Genomic DNA, 19,935 nt, shown 5'->3' with positions numbered 1-19,935 from the left:
TCTATTCATTTCTTTGATTCGGGAGTCGTAATACCAGGCATCCTTGTGACTTATGTTTATGGGTAGATATTTCTTTTTGGCATGGATACACTAGCTGCATTAGTTATTCTGGTGCAGAAATCTTGTAATAGTGTGCAAACATCCTATGGAAGATGATCTATGTATTCTGTGGACCAAATAGTCATATGGTTTTCGAAGGAATTCCAATTTGCAAATTCAGGATTCCATCTGGGAGGGGGAGCTTTTTAAGTTTTAGTGTTGTTTGGACAGCAAAGTGATCACTTGTGAGAACAGAGTTTATTTTCCAGGAAGCATATGCCTGTAAATTTCTAGAAATGAGAGTAAGATCTAGCATTCCTTGCTGTAAATTTGTGGTTTCATTGCAATCATTTAAAAGTTTGACATCAGGAAATTCTTGGAATAGAAAGTGCAGGTGGTGTCCTGCAGGGTTGGTTAATGCTCTGGATCTGAGGAAGGGATGATGGGCATTAAAGTCCACTGCAATGAGGGTGTTTTCTCTAGAGGCTGCATCAAAGAGTATGCCTGCCTCCAATTCAGTATTTGGTAATCTGTATATATTGTGTATTGCAAGTGTTGTGCTTTGTAAGATAACTTTCACACTTAATGTTTCAACACCTGGTCCACCATTTACGTTCGGAGATTGGGAGGCTGGAATACTGTTTTTCTATAAGTGTTAGTAGTCCTCTGGTGTTGTCCATATATGGTATCCGAAAAAACAGTGCAACCTTTGAAAGAAAAGGATGCATTTTCTCTGAGGAGTGTTTCTTGTAGAAGGATATCATCATGATTTCCTAGGGATGTTTGCGACTGCAATAGAGCAAATTTGGGTCTTATTCCACATATGTTCCATTGAAGTGCTTTCAATGGATCTGTCGTTATTCAGAAGACTGTTTTGGTGTGTGTGTGTCAGAGCTGGCGAAGGACTCATTGTGTGGGCTCAAGAATTTGCCTGCTGAACCAGTGCATCTTGAACAATCTGGATAATTTTATTGTTCTTCATAGGGTCACATGGTATCTCATAGACATGTGAAAAGGCTTGTATGACAGTGCGGAGAATTAGTGACATATGATCTGAGTTGACGGCCAGATTTTGTTCTTGGTTTGGTCATGGTTTGACAGAGGGTGTTGGAGAGACTGGGTTGTAGGGTTCTGGAGAGGAGATAAGTTGTGAGGATAAGATATTGGAAGGAGAGTATGGGATGTAGGGAGAAGGTGGAGGTTTAATAGGACTATGTGTGGGGGTGGGTTGTAAGGGTTTAGTGACAGGTTGTGGGGGAGTGTGGGCTGGAATGGGGGTGACTGAGGGCATGATCGTTGTTGCCTGGGAGGGAGAGGTCACCTCTGAGGTTTTGGAAGGGGATTTTGATTTTGCCTTTGTGGGAGAGGTTTGGGAAGGGGAGGATAATGGGTAGGAGAGCTCTCTGTGAAGGAGGGGGAATGGAGGTTGCTGTGTTCACCCTTTCCTGTGTAAGATGTGCTGGAGCCGTACAGGACATCTTTTCTGCCAGGAATGATGATTACTCTTGCAATTTGGGCAGCATCCATTGGTTATTTGGCCAGCTTTAAATTTTTCTAAACAGATATTAGTTAGGTGTCTGCGACTGCATATTCCGCAGATTTTGAAATTGGTGCATTGTTCTTGATGGTGACCAAACCATTAACACCTGAAGCATCATAGAAGTTCGGGTGTAAACTCCTCTACAGGGAAGGTTCCCCAGATACCCAGATTGATACATGGAGGGATGGGTCCCTTGAAAGTGCACAAGATTTTTTGTGTGGGTCGGGCTACCTTGGTCTTGGTGCTAATGCACCTTTCACCACGTAGAATGGAAGGGTGGTTCAAAAGAGGTGTTATTTCTCAGCTTACAGGGTAATTGCACACTACTGCCTTTCTTATTCTCTCAGTGTTGTTTTTCAAGAAATCTGCTGTTTCTTGATTCTTGCGGGTGATGGTAAAATCACCTTTAAGGTTAGGTCTAGTTGTCATTGAAAGGGTGGGGTGGTTGGTTTCTAAGGCAGCAATTGTAGCGTAGGACATACCAGACACTACTACTCTGAATTTAGGAAAGTGATTGTGCTGTGGTTTAACTGCCCTTTTCATGAAAGGGGTTTTGGTATTTAATGAGGCACTGTTGCTTATCTTATTTGTGTTCTTTTTCCTTTGGACTACACTCCACGATCCTCCTTCATCAGAGATGTAAGGGTCCGGGTTAGCTCCTTGATCAGGTGCAGGGTTTGCAAAGGAAAGATTTTCAGAGGCAAAACTGGTAGAGGTGTGGTTGTTGTCATTCATTTCAACATCTAAGGTAGGGTTGAGGTCGCAGCCGGAGTCGTCCGAATGCATGATTTTCCTTCTTGCAGATTCGGGGGCTTTGGCAAGGTCGAGGGAAGAATGGGATCCAGTTCTCTTTCCAGCAAGGTCGGATCTCTTCTCAGACATCCTCCTGTGTGTGGAAGAGACAAAACAAGAAAAAAAAACATGCATGCATCCACACACAAAAAGAGAAGAAAAAGGGGGTGCAATCCACTCGATAATCACGAGAAAGTCACTGTTCCCTTGAAAAAGTGCACAAAAAAGTACTGTCACAAATAACTAATGTATTTCTCCCACAAAAACATCAGAGAAATATGGTAAAAATAACGATCACTGTTGCCAAGCAATCAATCGCGCTAATCAGAGACAGGAGAGCACTAGCAAACTCTGGGGGTGGGGCGAATGATCATAGGATCCAGGTTCTTATTTATAGCCTGGGATCAGCAGGGGATGTCCCATGAGCTGAATTTTCATTGGTTGGGAGCACAATGCTCATTTCCTATTGGCGGCTGGAAGAGATCTTCAAGCCACTTTCTAAAGTTGTTGCTCTCATTGTCTCCATCTTGCAGACCGAATTTTCATTGGCTGTTACATGTTGCGTAACGTCATGGCGGGTCAGAATCTCGTTGGCTGCTGGACAGCTGGTATGATAGGTATCTCTGGGTTGGTGTAATCTCTCGTTCTGGTATTGTCATAATTCGGATTTCTTCATAGGTTTGTGGGGAGGAAAAGCACTTCTTGGGTGGTGTTTAAGAGGCCTTTTCCCATTGAATGAGGAGAGCCTCTAGTAGTCTAAGACATCTCTGATCTGGGGCTCTCCCGGTAATTTCATCAGTGTTTGGGATAATTCTGTTGCAGGAGATGGCTTCATTGTGCACCGCCAAAGTATGGTTCCTAATAGCCCCTTCTTGTGCATGGCAAGAGATCCTTTTTGACAGAAGTGCTGTGGTTATGCCAATATAATAGGCACCGGGACATCCATGGACAGGGCATATGAACTGGTATACCACATTAGTCTGCTTCAAAGGTTCTCGCAGTGGCTGGATGGGGTTATTCCTCATTATCAGGTCCCTCGTTCAACGATTTTTGTAATAAATGACGAAATCGAAGGTTTTGCGTTCTTCCATGGGGGCAATGTTTTCCATGATGATCTTCATGGCCTTTTCATCCTTATGGTACTGTGAATGCATCATAGCCTTTTAGAAGATCTTCATGCTGCCCTGGAGATGGGGCTGCGAGCTCTCACTTCCATTGTGCCATCTGCCCAGGGCAGTGCACACTTCTTTATTGATGATTTTTATTGGAGTACCCATTGTTGACAAGCATCTGTGAGACATGGTCAAGCTCTTGGTGGGTGTCCTGTCAGGTAGAGCGGTGGGTGAGGTCCCTCCTTACAAAAGCCCTGACAGTCGTACTCTTGAATCTGGCAGGGCACTCACTGACACCGTTGAGGCACATTCCTAAATTGGTTTTCTTCGTGTAGACCGAAGTACGGAGGCCATCCTGAGTCTTACTCACAAAGACATCAAGAAGGGGAGCTGGTCATTGGTATTGAACTCGACGGTGTAGTTCAGCACGCTGCACCTCTGGAACATGTGCCAGACTGCCTCTACCTCTGCCTCATCATCGGCTTGAACAAAGATGTCATCCATGTGTCTTGCATACTTGCAGGGACAATCTGGGTTATCTGTATGGCAATGTCAAAACTCACAAAAATGGAAACCCTCTCCAACCTATCATAACCCAAATGCCACCCTCCACTTATGCCCTAGCCAAACGTCTCAACCATATTTTGACTCCCTACATCCTGAGCAGCTTTAATCTAAGTTCATTGGCAGAGTTCTTAGAAGAAAACCCCTAATCTCCACCCACAGAGGCCAGATGTTCCACCAGAAGGATGGTGAAGCAATGGTATCCCCACTGGGTGTTCTATTCGCCAACTTTTACTTGGGAACTGTGGATGAAAGAGTCTTTGTGCATATACAACATCCCCGCAAGTATGCAAGATACATAGACGACATCGTCATTCAAGCCGATGATGAGGAAGAGGTAGAAGCAGTCTGGTGCATGTTCCAGAGGTGCAGCATGCTACACCTCTACATCTTCGAGTTCAGTATCAACGACCAGTTTACCTTCCTCGAAGTCTTTGAGAGCAAGGCTAAAGATGGCCTCTGTACTTCAGTCTACATTAAGAAAACCAATTTATGAATGTGCCTCAACGGTGACAGTAAGTGCCTGCCAAATTCAAGAGTATGACTGTCAGGGCTTTCATAAGGAGGGCCCTCACCCACTACTTTACCTGGCAGGAACCCACCAAGAACTTGACCATGTCTCACAGATGCTCTTCAACAACGGGTATTCTAATAAATTCGTCAATAAAGAAGTGTGCGCTGCCCTGGACAGATGGTACAATGGAATTGATTCCGCAGCCCCATCCCCAGGACAGCATCAAGATCTTCTAAAAGGCTATAATGCATTCACAGTACTGTGAGGTTGAAAAAGCCATGAAGATGATCATCATAGAAAACATTGCCCCCACGGAGGAAGCCAAAACCATCAATTTCGTCATTTACTACAAAAACTGCCGAATGAGGGACCTGATAATGAGGAATAACCCCATCCAGCCATTGCAAGACCCTTTAGAGCAGACTAATGTAGTATACCAGCTCATATGCCCTGTCCATGGATGTCTCGGTGCCTATATTGGCATGAACACAACACTTTTGTCAAAAAGGATCTCCTGCCATGCACAAGAAAGGCCAAGAGGAACCATACTTTGGCGGTGCATAATGACTACTAGAGGCCCTCCTCATTCAATAGGAAAAGCACTCTTTAAACATCACCCAAGAAGTGCTTTTCCTCCCCACAAAAAATGAAGAAACATACCGAATTATGGCAATACCATAACGAGAGACTACACTAACCCAGACATACCCAATCATACCAGCAGCCAACAAGAATCCAACCCACTGTGACGTCAAGCCAATGAAAACCAGTCTGCAAGATTGATGCAATGAGAGCATCAACTTTAGAAAATGGCTTGAAAATCTCTTCCGGCTGCCAATAGGAGACGAGCATCGTGCCCCCAAACAATGAAAATTCAGTATGGGGGACACCCCTTGCTGACCCCTAGCTATAAATAGGGTAGAACCTTAATCCATCATCAGACAAAAGCTATGGAACTAAATGAAATAAAAAAAACTTCATCCAAAGGGGGAATAAAAGAAAAGCTCTGAAGCCCCGGGAAAGTCAAATATAAAGAAATAATGCAACACCTGCCAGATGTCATGCTTGAAATACTAAATGAAATGACAAATGAGGTGCTAAGCATCGGCTATTTTCCTGACCTATACAAGACAGGTGTGTTAAAATTCCTGAGTAAATCAGGGATGGATTCTAGCCAGGTGAAGAATTACAGACCTTTAACCCTCTTGGAACTCCCTGGAAAAATAGTTGAGACAATTATTAAAAACTATTCCTCCAGGACAATGGCCTAATCAACTCAAACCAATACGGGTTCACCAAAGGAAGGGAACTTAGCTGGCCTCTAAGTGCTTTGAGACCATAGCCATATCACAAACCGTGGGACATGGATGCAACATGATCTCTAGAGACATTGTTAAGGCCTTTGACAAGGTCTGGTATAATGGTAAAAAATATAAAATAATGGACACCACAATACCCAACCTCATAAAGAGGAATCTTTGCAGCTTCCTGGATAACAGAAAAGCTCGAATCAGAATGGGGAACTTCACAGGGCAAGAGTTTCCATTCTTCAGAGTCCCTGCACCGTAAGCTGGTTATTAACGTATTATCTTCGCTGATGACCATGCTCAGATAATTACTTATCCAACAAAAGGAGTATAAACATGCTGGCATTGAGAACGACCAGGAAATAAAGAAGATAATGAGGATCAGAAAAATTGGAAAATATCTACAAGCCAAGAGAAGTTCCAACTCGTGTCTATATTGACAATAAATCCGACAGAGGTAGTGGTGGACGACAGAGTAATACCTTTCAGGAACAACATAAAGGTACTGGGAGTTATGTTCACCAGAACAGCCCTGAAACAGCACATGCTGTACTGCTTGAGGCCACTTCAAAAAGAATCAAAATGTTCAAGGCTGTCTCCACCAAAACTTATCTCATGTTGTACAAAACTTTCGTGAGACCACAGCTCAAGTACCTCACAGCCATCCTAGCCCCAACATGCAGGACCACAGTGCTAAAAATGCAATCCCTACAAAACTAAAACATTAGAATAACATACAGGGAAACCCCACCTTACTACACTACAACACAATGCAGGAACTACACATAAGGGCACAAATTGAAAGTATAAACTGTAGAACTGTATAAATTGTATAAACTGTATAAACTGCAAATAGAACGTGGGACAGGATGTCAGCAATGACAACAATACCGTGGACAGGAGCAAGGAGCTAAACAACGAGGGATTGAGAGACCTCAGGACTTCACCGAGAATGGCTCCCAAGACAGACGAGTCCAACCAGATCCAATCTATAGGAGTTAGATTTATTTGAAAATAGTTAAACCATTAAGTTTTTAAAAAATCATAGTTTAAGATAGTCAAGATAACAATGATAATCGTTGTATGACAAACAGTGGGCAATCATGAACACCAGTTCACTGATCACCTCCAAAAAAAAAAACCATCATAATATCACCACTTTACCTTTATGACCTCACCTCCTTTGACACTCATGCCCTTCATCCTCATTAAAAGACGAAGCAAGAGGGTCTGCCGCCCTCTATTTTCCCTCCCAGCTTCATTAATTTTCCCAATTTAACAACCTAACCTTTCCATCGCCCCCCTCCCCCACCTTTTCCCAAATAATTCAACCTTTCCTATTCCAATATGTTTGTTTAGTTTCATCGTTAGTCTACTCAAAGCCACAGCCTTGAGAATATCTGGTCGAAACCAGAAGAAACATCGGCCTTCAAACTATACTATATATTAGTAAATTAGAATTGTATTAATCTACTGAAATAGTATGTACAAATTGATCTATCTTGACTTTTCCCTATGCCTCCCATAGGCACGTTACTCTCCAATCTGTGTAACATTGAAAAGGCCATAATAAGAACAGAAAAGAATTTCTATAAAATCGGTGTAGCTGATTTTATAGAATCTCCTTCAATAGAACATGTTGAAAGAGGGTCTTCTACCTAAATAATAATATTATCATATATTATTATTATTTTTGTTATCATTATTCAATAGATGAAACACATTCATATGGAACAAGCCCGGAGGGGCCATTGACTTCAAATTCAAGCATCCAAATAATATGGTGTGCATTAGCAAGAAGTAAGAGGAAGTAGTAAAGGGAAATACATAAAAAAAGAAATACCACTTATTAAAAGAGAAAAAAATAAATTAATAAATAGATAAGTGTATCAAAATGCAAGAACTTTAACTTCTGAAGTTATAATTGCACAACATCCTCTGGGAGGCTGTTCCACAGTCCAACAGTGTGAGAAGTAAAAGACCTATGTAACTGAGTAGGTCTACAGCGAAAATGGTTGCTCTCGGAAGATAAAAAGGTTCGGGAATCAATTGAGAGTGTGGAATAGCCCAGCTGAAATATAACTTATGACAAAGGAACAAATCAAAGGCCATCTATCAATGGTCCAAGTCATTATGGTTGCATTTGACAACGTTCTCAAGTCGCTTGTAATAGAGAGAGTGAGAGAGAGAGAAGGTGAGAGTGGCTGGTTGTTTTGGTGGTTGTCTCGTTAAGTGGTTTATGTTCATTGAAGGCAATAGGAAGGGTTTGGATGTTTTGTGTATTTGCTATAATTATAGTGTTTTATGTTTATCTGTTGATGTTAAGATAGTATGGGGAAGGTTTGTTTCTGTGGTCTTCTGTTTTGAGAGAGAGAGAGCAGGAAGGAGCGTGAGTGGTGAATGAGTAGTTAATGAGTGGACCGCTTGTTTGGCAGGCATTTTGGGTTGCGATAGCAGTCTTGTTCAGTACGAGAGGAGCCGCAAGACCGGGCCGCTGGTGTCTCTCCTGGCAGAGACGCCAAGGGAGCGGGGCTATGCCCACCAGATTCACGTCTGAACACCTCTAAGACAGAATCCGGGCTTGAGTTAGCAACGATAGGATTTTTAGTGCAGAGCGCTGGGAAACGGCCGAAAGACAGGGACCAGCCGCCTTAATCACTACCAGGTCGGGTGGTGGCTGGATTCACTTACTTGTGAGTGATCCTTAGGAGAGTGCCCATGGAAAGAGAGGAATTTATTCGGGAGGTTGTCGCACCAGACCCGGCGGCAAGTACGACGACTACGACCCTCCCATTCTCTCTAATAGAGATTTTTCCACGGCCCAGTGCACCATACGGCAAACCGCCTGAACACAACTTGCGTAGAAAGTCAGGGTGTCGTAAGAGGTAGAGCAGCGAGCAATCCCAAATAAGCTGCAGTCAGTCGAGTCAGTATTTGAAGGCAGTTATTGGTGGTCAGTTGTCATTGAATGTCTTAGATTGTTTTGATTTGAATAATGGAGTTTGTTGTTCTTGTGTCCATCTGATGATTGTTGAGCTAGTGAGTGTCTTGTGTTTGATGTTTTTTGAGTTGAGAAATCTTGATTTGTTGATTGGTGTTTGTTTGTGTTAGTGATTTGTTGTTTTTTTTGAGTTATTGAGAAATCTTGATGTTGATTGGTGTTTGTTTGTGTTAGTGATTTGTTGTGTTTTTTAAGTTGTTGCATGATTTTGGTGCTTGTTTGTTTGCTTTTTTTTATTGGTATTTGGCAGTTTGTTGGTCTGGTGCTGGGTGCTAGTGGATGAGTTTCTCAGCAACTGTGTCCAGTGGACAACGTAGAGTCTCGCCCTGATTGTGTCAAGAGTTGGTGAGTACATGGTTTTTTAGAGTTTTTGTGTTTTATCTCTTTGAACCAATAGTCCTGTTAGTAATTAGTAATGTAAAGAGGAAAGTGTGGCAGGGGGAAATTTTGGTAGCTGGACAGACAAACGTAAATCTGGGGAAATCTTGTTTGCTTTGCTTTGCTTGTGATCCCGCCACATTATTTTGTGTGGCAGCATCAGGATGTTTGGTATAGCGAGGGTGTATGATTGGTGAAGAAAGTAAGGATGGAAGGTTTGAAGGAGATAGAGAGGCTGAGGGAAGAATTGTGGTTGTCAAGAGAAGCTAAGGAAAGAGTGGAAAGAGAGTATGAGAGGCTTAGGATTGAGTGTGAGGAGCAAAAGAGGGAGTTAGAAGATTTGAGAGGAGTGTTGAGGAGTGCAGAAGAAGGAATGAAAGAGGAAGTGAAAGGGGATGAGCGGTGGATGATTGAGGAGGTGGATGAGAAATTTGAGTTGTTGGTGATAGCAGTGCAATAGATGGTTAAGGTACTGATTGGAGAGGGAGCTGTTGGGGGTAGGCTTCCTGGGCTTTGTGACGGGCTAGGAGTGATAAGGAAGGTACAAGAGCGAGTGGATGAGAGTACGAGTAACAAAGGTGATTTGGTTGTGATAAGTGAGGGAAAGAAAGGAAAGACACAGAATAAGAATAAAACTGAGGACAAGGATAAGAAGTGTGGGATGGTGGTCTGTCCAAGTACGAATATGATTGAATTGCATATGAAAGGGAATGTACATGGAGAGTTGTACTTGGATAGGGATGGAGGAGTAAACAGTAAGATATGGAAGGGGGTGCAGTTGGTTTGAAAGAGTGTAAAAGTGCCGTATCAGGTCAGGAATTTGTTAGTGTGAAAGCTGCATGGCCAGGTAATATCGAGATCGCCAACGGTGACAAGTGTGAATATGTGGTTGAAGGTGTGGATACGAGCAAGTTGGTAAGAGTGTGCATGTGTACTTAGGGGTCTTAGAAATGGAGAATCCTCAGGTTTTTGTGCCCTTGTTACTCCGTGCTGACGACAAAAGGCACATTAGGATGTGACAGGTAATGACAGGTAGTGTGAAAGAAGGTGATAGTTGGAAGTATGAGGAGTTGAAAGAAAGAGTATGGGTAGATGAAAATGTTAGTGATGGCGACGGGGAGCGATTGATGTGGATGTTGTGGAATAGGTGGAGCGTGTTGAGCTGTGGAGACCAGGATTTTGGGGGTCTAAGCTTCCAGAATTTAAAATAGTTTTGGAAGACGATACCTGCCTATATCACCATCCCTGACAATTTTCCCTGCCTATCGCACGAGAGATTGAGGAGTAGTGTGAGGAACTTGAGATAGTGGGAGTGATAGAGAGGAATGAGAGTGCCTGGAATAGCCCAATAGTCCCTGTACGAAAGCCGGAAGGAAGATTGCAGATGTGTGTAGATTACAGAAGGGTGAATGAAGCAACTGTGAAGGAGCGATTTCCGATGAATGTGGTGTCTGATTGTGTGTACAAGATGCATGGGATGAGGGTGTTTACCAAATTAGACCTGGTAAGGGGCTATTATCAGATGCCTCTTGAGGAGGGGAGCAGGCCTGTTACAGCTTTTTCAAGTGGCAGTTGCCACTATCGGTTTAAATAGCTGAGTTTTGGTTTGGCTAATGCGCCTGCTGCCTTCAAGAGGGAAATGAATGTAGTTTTGGCTGGGTTTGATAGAAAGAAGGTGACTGCTTTTATAGCTGATATTTTGATTGCAAATGAAACTGTTGAAGAGAATATGGAGTTTCTTGAGAAGGTACTATTGCACTTGGAAGAAGTTGGAGTGAAAGTGAAGCTTGAGAAATGTAAGTGGTTGGCTGGGGAGGTGGAATTTCTTGGCCATATGGTTGGCCATATGGTCTGCCATATGGTGAGTGCAAGTGGTGTAAGGAAGAGTGAAAAGTTCGTAAAAAAGGTTTGTAAAAAAGGTAAGAGAATTTCCACGTCCTCGGACCGTGCGTGAGTTAAAGGGTTTTTTGGTATTGATTGAGTTTGGAAGGAAGTTTGTTAGGGACTGTTTGGGGATAGGAAAGCTGCAGACTGAATGGACGGAGAAGAGAAGTTGCACTAAATTGAAGGGGGATGAGTGAATGGAGAAAGCGTTAGAGAGATTGAAAGAGGAGGCTGCAAGGGAGATCTCCTTGGCTTTTCCGGATTATGGCAAAGATGCGAGTAGGCTTGAGCTCTATACAGATGCTAGTAAGTTTAGTATGGGGGGATGTTTAGCGCAGTTGCAAGAGGTGAATGGGGAAGAGCAATTGAGAGTGATAGTGTATGTGAGTAAAGCATTTAATAAAGTGGAACAAAAGTACTCTGTGGTTGAGAAAGAGCTTGCAACTATAAAGTTTTGTGTGAAAGCATTGAAAATGTTTTTATATGGGATAAAATTTGTTATAAGGACGGACCATCAGCCATTAGTGTATATGATTAAGAAAGAAAGTGTGAGTGCTAGGGTTGCGAGGACGATTAAGGATTTGAGTGAGTTTGATTTTAAGTTGGAGTATGTAATGGGGAATAAAAATGTGATTGTGGATACGATATCAAGGATGCATGGTAAGGGTGACGATCCCAGAAAAAGCGACTGGGATCCAGATAGTGCTTGAGGGTTTGGTTGTAGAAGAGAGGTTTGTGGGAGATGACAGAGTTTGTGAGTGTTTGTTTCAGCATTGAAAGATTTGGAGAGTAAGGGTCTGGTCGAGGGAGTACCCAAGAATGCATATGAGCTGTGAGTAATGTTGAAGCGTGATGTGCAGAAGGAAGGGACATGTACGGAGGAGCAAGGTGGGGAAGAGTGAGCAAATGGATTTGGGGGATCAGCGGTTAGTGTTGGTTGAGTAAGGAAGAAAGCGGAAGAAGGTAAAGAAAGGGAATGAAGGGGAAGGGCGAGGACTGCATAATAGAGGGGTTAGTGTTAGGGTAGAGATGGTTAATAAAGCGTGCAATACAGATAAGCCTGAGGAGGGAATGGATTAGACTAGTATGTGTGGGTTTGAGTTGACAGTTTAGTGAGATTTTGACAAGAGGGGAACCAAGTAGTAGGGAGATAGTTGACAGTATGAATGAGTCCCTTCAGGAGTTTGACAGGAATATGAATGGGGTGAGCAGTTTGGTAGCAGAGATAGGTAGATATTGGGACCAGAGTTAGAAGGGTTAGATGGGACGAGATAGTTAATGAGATTTGGGAGGACAGTAGTAGGGAGATAATGGGAATCTGGATGAAAGTGGTCTAGAGGAAGTGAATGGTGATGTGACTGAGGAAGTGTATGAGGAGCCTCGAACAAGATCCAGGGGGCCATGATCCGAACATCCCTAGGGGTTAAGAAAAGCTATATAGTGTGGATGTTGTATGTGAGGAGACATTGTCAAATGTAACAGGGAAGGAAATATGGAGGAGTGATGTAGTGGTTGCATTTGACAACGTTCTCAAGGGTCGCTTGTAATAGAGAAAGAGAGAGAGAAGGCGAGAGGGGCTGGTTGTTTTGGTTGTTGTCTTGTTAGGTTGTTTGTGTTCGTTGAAGACAATAGGAAGGTTTGGATGTTTTGTGTATTTGCTATATCGTGTTTTACATTTATCTGTTGATGTTAAGATAGTATGGGGAAGGTTTGTGTCTGTGGTCTTCCATTTTGAGAGAGAGAGAGAGAGAGAGAGAGAGAGATCGTGAGTGGTGAATGGGTAGTTGATGAATGGACCACTTGTTTGGCAGGCGTTTTGGGTTAGTCTGCTGGCTCAGTCGCCGAGCCTTGAGTGAAAGAGAGTGAGTCAATCAGCTATTGGAGCAAGTAACAAGCAGCCAGTCGAGTCAGTATTTGAAGGCAGTTATTGGTGGTCAGTTGTCATTGTATGTTTTCGATTGTTTTGATATTGAGTAATTGAGTTTGTTGTGTTTATGACCATCTGATGGTTGTTGAGCTAGTGAGTGTATTGTGTTTGATGTTTTTCGAGTTGTTGAAAAATCTTGGTATGTTGATTGGTGTTTGTTTGTGTTAGTGATTTGTTTTTTTTTTTTTTTTTGGGTTGTTGCATGGTTTTTGGTGCATGTTTTGCTTTTTTTTTTTTTTTTTTTGCTTTTTTTTTGTATTAGTATCTGGTGGTTTGTTGGTCTGGTGCTCGGTGCTAGTGGATGAGTTTGAGTCTCGGCGACTGTATCCAGTGGACAACGCAGTGTCTCGCCCTGATTGTGTCAAGAGATGGTGAGTACATGGGTTTTGAGAGTTTTTGTGTTTTATCTCGTTGAACCAATATTCTTGTTAGTAATTAGTAATGTAAAGAGGAAAGTGTGGCAGGGGGAAATTTTGATAGCTGGACAGACTAACGTAAATGAGGGGAAATCATGCTTGCTTTGCTTTGCTTTGCTTTGCTTTGCTTTGCTTGTGATCCAGCCACATCATATCTGCTACTATTAGGGAATAGGAACTTACCACCATGAGATAAATCTCCGGCAGAAGCAGACATCCACACCAGAGAACCGTATTCCAGCAAAGGAAGCACAAATGACCCAAAACAGGTCGCTTATTTTATCACTTACAAATGTATGACATCTTACGAACAATACCTAAATTTCGTGCGGCATTCGCTGAAACTTTCATGAGATGGTTCTCAAAAGTTAGATCCAAGTTACACTTGGATAAGTTAAAGTTTCAGACTCATTCAGCAAAGTTCTATCCACCTGAAGGGGAGGCCGGGGTGAGAAATCTTTGAGATCTGCTAATCTGTAGTGTTTTCGTTTTACTTGAGTTTAGCCCACCGACTACACCATTCCCTGATCCGGTCCATGTCCCAATTGAGGCTGTGGGCAGCTTCATTTCTTGTAAGCGAAGACTGTACTACACAGAAAAGTGTTGCATCATCTGCATACTGAACAATCTTATTTCTGGCTTTCCACGTCTTTGAAGATAGGGGAAATTACAAGGTACCTTGTATTTTATTTAAAAGTGAGACGTTTGATACCGAACAGCTTTCGTGGGAGCTTGATAAAGTCCAGACTAAAAATCCTGACTAATTGTCAGTTCTGAATGTTTACATATTTTCATTCATCTTGTCAATTTTATTTGGTAATCATCTACAGATGTGAATGTAGCTATATATAACCTAATTTCCTTTCTCTCTCTCTCTCTCTCTCTCTCTCTCTCTCTCTCTCTCTCTCTCTCTCTCTCTCTCTCTCTCTCTCTCTCTCTCTCTCTCTCTCTCCTAACAGGAATCAAAACAAGGATCACTTCATTACTTGGCCTACGTCAGGAGCTCGGGATACATAGGAGGAACTAAAGAATACTATGAAGACGTTCCGGAAGGAAAATATGCGGCCTTTTACCCTAGATATCCGGGAATTGAATTTATGGCACAGGATTATAAGTGAGTGGGCCTTTATCTCCTGTGGGAGTATTATGATAGGGTTGCTTTTGAGCATTCTTATTTCTACAAAAAAAGAAAAATCGCAAACCGTGAATCCTTCGGTATCATCCTTACATGGACATCGTCCACCTAGTCTTTACCTCCGCTTTATCAGGCTAGAATATTCCTGTGTCTACTTCTAACTACACTCATTCGTACACTTCTACAAGGCAGCCACTGTTCGTTCATACAGGAAAACGCTACAAATTTAGTTCAACTTTCTGCCCAGTCTACCTTTCCCGTGAGCAAGACTTTAAGTTACAAAGGGGTTTGCCGTTAGTATTGCTGCAGTCATTATACACTAACGTCATATACGTATTATTTGTAGCACTTTCCTAGCGTGAACGAACAGTAGGTGCCTTGCGGAAGTGTAGTATGAATGAGTGTAGTTAGAGGTAGTCTGAGGAATTTTCTAGCCTGATAAAGCGAAGGTAAAAACTAAGAGGACCGCATGCATGCAAGGATGATACCGAATGATTCACGGTTTGCATTTTTTTTTTTCTTCTAAACTAAGATTCATCAAATACAGTATGAAAAATTTGGCCGATTTCCAATAAATAACTACATTTTTGTCCCACCAATAAACTTACATTTATTGGAAATCAAGGAAATTAGAAATTCAGATTTGAATATGTAAGTCCATTCTCACAACACGAGAAATTATCATTCTAGAATAAGTGTGCAAAGGAACGATTAAGCACCGTCCTTGAAACAGAATTCACGAACATTCATAGAAAACAGGCACGAAATAATTTGTAGACTTTGTTCCAAATATATGCATCATATACGAATACATGCTCTAATAATTTTATAAGTTACTACAGACGAATCGCAGTTGCTAGGGTAGCTACTGAGGGTGGACTTGTTTTCTTTCTATATCAAAAAGCTAAAAGAAGGTAGAGACATTAATCCTGTTTCTTCCAGTACTGCAATCAGAGACTAGAGGGGAGCCATGTTTCTTTCGGCATCAAACAGATTAAGGATAGCACTGAGAGTAATTAAAATAGCGAAAGATTTACTTGATCCTTAAGAGTAGTCTAGCATCTCCAAGCACCAAAAACTTAGCCTGCTGAAAAGGGATATCTTGTTTCCTCCAGTATTGTGAAGCTTATGATAGTAATCAAGTTGATCCCAGCGCTGAAAAATTAAGAAGAAATGCTTAAGGTGATTGTCTTCCAGTATGGGAAAGTTTACAGCAGAAAAAAAATTGTTTCCAGCAGAACTGCAAAGATGAGAAGCAGTACTAAGAACACTGTACTGTAGTTTTATTTATAACCTTGTATGTAGGGGTTTTACAAAAGAGCTTTTTTGAGTAGTATTCCACCTTCTTGTAATAAAAAAAAATCAGAGATAATGCTTTGTAACAGAATTATGTAAAAGAAAACATTCCATCAGCAAAGTGTTAAAAAAACTGGCATAATAATAAAGTTATACCTAAATGCTAATTGCTTAGCACAAGTATAATAATTGCAGTTATTTTGCACAGTAGCTGAGGAATTTTTATCAAATGGGAGGAAATTCTCATTTTTTTTAACATATTCAAGACGACAAGACGAGTAAAGTATACGCTTATTACAATACAACTGAGAAATAGGATTGTTATTCCCTTATAGAGCCAGGATTATTATTGATTTATAGAACCAGGATTGTTATCCACTTGTGCTGATATATTATTCCTGTATAGTCTTACAGGCAAATGTCGTTTGTACATGGCACGGGAAAGGCTGAACTTCGACATGCTCACATTCGGCCTGAGGCAAGGTTCACCATATCTCCATCGAGTCAACAAAATGTAAGTAGATAGCATCTGTTGAAGGAGGAGACGAACAGTAATGGAGATATTGATCTGCTCAAGAATCACATTATCTTATGAAATTACATATTACGCATATATCTTAATGTACTCCACAATGAAATCGAAGGAGAAACCACAGAAGAAGGAAATAGTTCTTATATTTGTCCCAACGGTTTCGCCTTCCATCTGGGCTCTTCCGGGGAAATTCTTGATCTTTAAGTACCAAAAATCTTGCAAAATATGCTTAAAACATTCACATAATTTGTTGTGCTGAATAGCTTAGAGATGTTGCATAGACCAGTAAAGATGGTATAGAGTCGTGTTAGTTCCCGGGAAGAGGCCTGATAGAAGGCAAAACTGTCGGGACAAATTGGGAACTCTATTTCCTTTTTTTCTGTGTGGTTTGTCCTTCGCTTTCATTGTGGAGTACATCAAGAAAATTTATCTTCGTGACTGAGAAGAACACAACTGAATATATCTGTACATACATATATTTATCACGAAAGATGTTAGCAGGTTTGTCATGCATCACCTTTTTCTCGCTTTCAGCATAAGAGCTGTTCACGAAGCAGGCCTCTACATACAAATGATGAAGAAATACTACCCTCTCGACCTGAAATGTCTTCAGTCGCCAAAGCAAGACAAAACGAGCGACATACAGCCCCTCAATATCTACTCCCTGGGAGGTCCATTCCTCCTTTTGGTTGGCGGTAAGTTGACATCGCGTCTGATTCCCCCCTTCTGTGATCATATCGAACAACCAATGTTCAAATCTCTTGTTTTGAGACATTTAAGAAGTCTTTTACCAAACTGCTCTTATGGGCGAGGATGTCGGATTATATTGACATTGGAACCTTCCACTTGCTGTTCAAATAATAATTTTAGTAGTTGGTGTATGCATGGTTTATTTTTTCTGTGCAAAATTTCAGAAACACGTCTAATATTTTACTATAAAATTATACTTTCAATGCATTACGAAGCAGATACGCTTTCATAATTATATATTAATTCCATTATAACATTAGTTTTACAAGTAAGAGGGCGCACCGTCAAAAAACGAACTAACATGTAACACATCGCCATATGATATTTGTAATACATTTTTATTTCTAAATCACAGGGAAAATGTTTAGATGATCCTTTTAATACTAAGCAAGAAGGCGCAACATCTCAACAGAACAGGAACCGAAAACAACTCTATAAAAATAATAATAGAAACTCCTATATATCAGTGTAGGGGTGTCATTTACCCGCAAATGCTCGAATCTAACATGAGTTTTGTGGTAACTAAATCTTCGGTTTATAGAAGGGAACAACATTTAAACAGATTTTGTCATTACTTGAAGCATAGCCACCTGCCTTGCCTGGTCGATTAGAAATAGCTTCTTTCGACTTGGCCTAGGCGATAACGGCAGTTCAACACCTGCTTTCTATAAAAACGATTAAGGTACATAAGTCTCATCTACGTAGGTATGTGACAACGCCAGTGATCAGATTCATGATAATTAACAGTAATAGGCGTTTACATTAGGTTATTCACTGAATAATACAATAATAATGTTCTGATCCATATTCATATTCTTTCAGGGCTGATCACTTCATTGTTAGCCTACCTTCTGGAAATTATTTTTGACAGTCGACCTTTTTACCTTCGAGGTGTGTGGAACAATTGACCCCAGAATGATGAAGTAAGCACCACTCATTGAAGTTTCGTTCGAATATTCCTCTAAATGACTGGCTATAGAATAAACCTGTAATTGCTACTCTGATGAAGAATTCCTGGAAAGAAATGGCTTTCAAATGACGGGGAAATAACAGCGTATGCAGATGTGTGTTTCTTTTGGTCCCATATTTTGTTAGAATTTTCTTAATACATTTCATCTAACCCGGGAGTTATTCTTCGTATAACAGATCTCTGCTCTTTCTAAATAACAAATCAATAATTCGATCACTGTAATAGATATATGTAGCTATAGGTTATCACTGAAATCTTTGCATATGGAAAGAGTCAGGAGAACTTTAACAAGACTTGTTTCTCGACGACAAATGCTGTGATTTCATCTTTTAATCTCATTTCAAGTGACAACGGAATTCCGAAAATGTGGATAATTGATTACATTATCATCATCTTTTCTTTGAGATTTAGCAGATCAATAAATTACCGTGATTTTTCATTACGAAGTGGCTATTGGTACGGTGTCCCTACAACTATATAGTATTGATGGCACGTTAGCTGTCGTACATGTTATAAAAAACCTAAAGGTCTGGGTTGCTCTATGAGCAAAAGCCCGTGCTGGCATAATGTCAGCTAAAACTAAACAACAACAACAGGTCTGGGAACTTGCTGCGCATGCATTAGACATCCGTAAACATCCGGGAATTATTGCGCGTGCGCACAGATTCCTAAACATGGCGGCAGACTGATTACTTACAAAAGGAGCGAAATGTGATGGTTTTGATAGGTTAAAGCAAGCTGTTCAAGAATATGAACGCGTGAATTTTGTCCACCTATACAAAGAGTAGAACGATTGCATCTTACGCAAAAGTGTTCCTGGAAAGAATCTTCTCAAAACAGCAACACAAGCCTTGCAGTTTGTTGCATCCATGGAGGGAACAACAGAAAGTCAAGATCAGCAGGCCAAAGACCAAATCAGTGTGACCCATGAAAACACTTTTGTCCTCTTTATTTATTTATTTATTTATTTATTTACACATCAGGAGGCTTCAGTGCCATGTTAAGTCATCTATGACATAAAAGAGCAGGGAGAATACGCGTGCGAGGGAAACTTAGAAGTTGGTACCATTTCAGTTGTTGCGGACTGACCACTGTAGTACCAAGAACCAAGTTTTGGTTTTGCAGACCTTCCTCTAACTGGTACTTTAACACACCATAGGCACATCTAATAGGATGAGATTTCCTTTGCTACACAAATGTGCTTTCTCTCTTTGTCCTAGTCTTGTGATACACAAGCACCTAGTATGCAATACTTAATTGAACAATTTAATGTTTTGGTTGTTATACGCATGTTTTTCCATTTGGCTGGGCCATCCATAAGATGTGATATACACTGTTACCTCGAACCTGTGTGTACAGACAGGTTGCATCTATTCGTACGGAATACAAGTTCCGGACCAGTAATCCGTTTGCACGGGGTTACCGCTTGCCGTGTCAATAGCACAAAACAATAAGGTACAACAAAAACTAATTCCGGACTAGCTAGGTCCGGAATTCCGTACCCATAGCCACTGCAGTCATTAACCTGCCACGATATAACCACTAGATAACAGAGTGGTGGTGTTAACAAACCTTCCAGGTAATTTTACGCCTCATTATTTACGAAACATGATAAAGACCCATCGGGGGCCAATGCCATCAGTGTACCTCAATCTGTGCGCTGTAGGCATTACTACTTAAGGTTTTTTGCAGCGTCCCTTCAGCTACCAGGTGCAACCCCATTCATTCCTTCTAACTTTATCTCCTTTCTTCTTATCTTTCTTCTGTCTTAACATTCC

The 19,935-nt window shown here is 41.3% G+C and overlaps 1 protein-coding gene across 3 annotated transcripts in view; it reads left to right on the top strand.

Moving 5' to 3' along the window:
• Positions 1-18,252, top strand: part of LOC135211667 (ionotropic receptor 25a-like) — a 65,281-nt gene extending 47,029 nt beyond the window's left edge. For all 3 annotated transcript variants that reach the window (XM_064244935.1, XM_064244936.1, XM_064244934.1), the window contains 3 exons: positions 16,312-16,419; positions 16,972-17,132; positions 18,010-18,252. In XM_064244935.1, coding sequence (XP_064101005.1) covers positions 16,312-16,419; positions 16,972-17,132; positions 18,010-18,055 — 315 coding nt within the window. In that variant the 3' untranslated portion in view covers positions 18,056-18,252. The remainder of the gene's footprint in view (positions 1-16,311; positions 16,420-16,971; positions 17,133-18,009) is intronic.
• Positions 18,253-19,935: the final 1,683 nt, after the last annotated feature.

Source organism: Macrobrachium nipponense, chromosome 4 (genome assembly GCF_015104395.2).
Source record: "Macrobrachium nipponense isolate FS-2020 chromosome 4, ASM1510439v2, whole genome shotgun sequence".
Classification (NCBI taxonomy): domain Eukaryota; kingdom Metazoa; phylum Arthropoda; class Malacostraca; order Decapoda; family Palaemonidae; genus Macrobrachium; species Macrobrachium nipponense.
The sequence above is the reverse complement of the archived record's forward strand: the minus strand, read 5'-3'. Positions and strand labels throughout refer to the sequence as shown.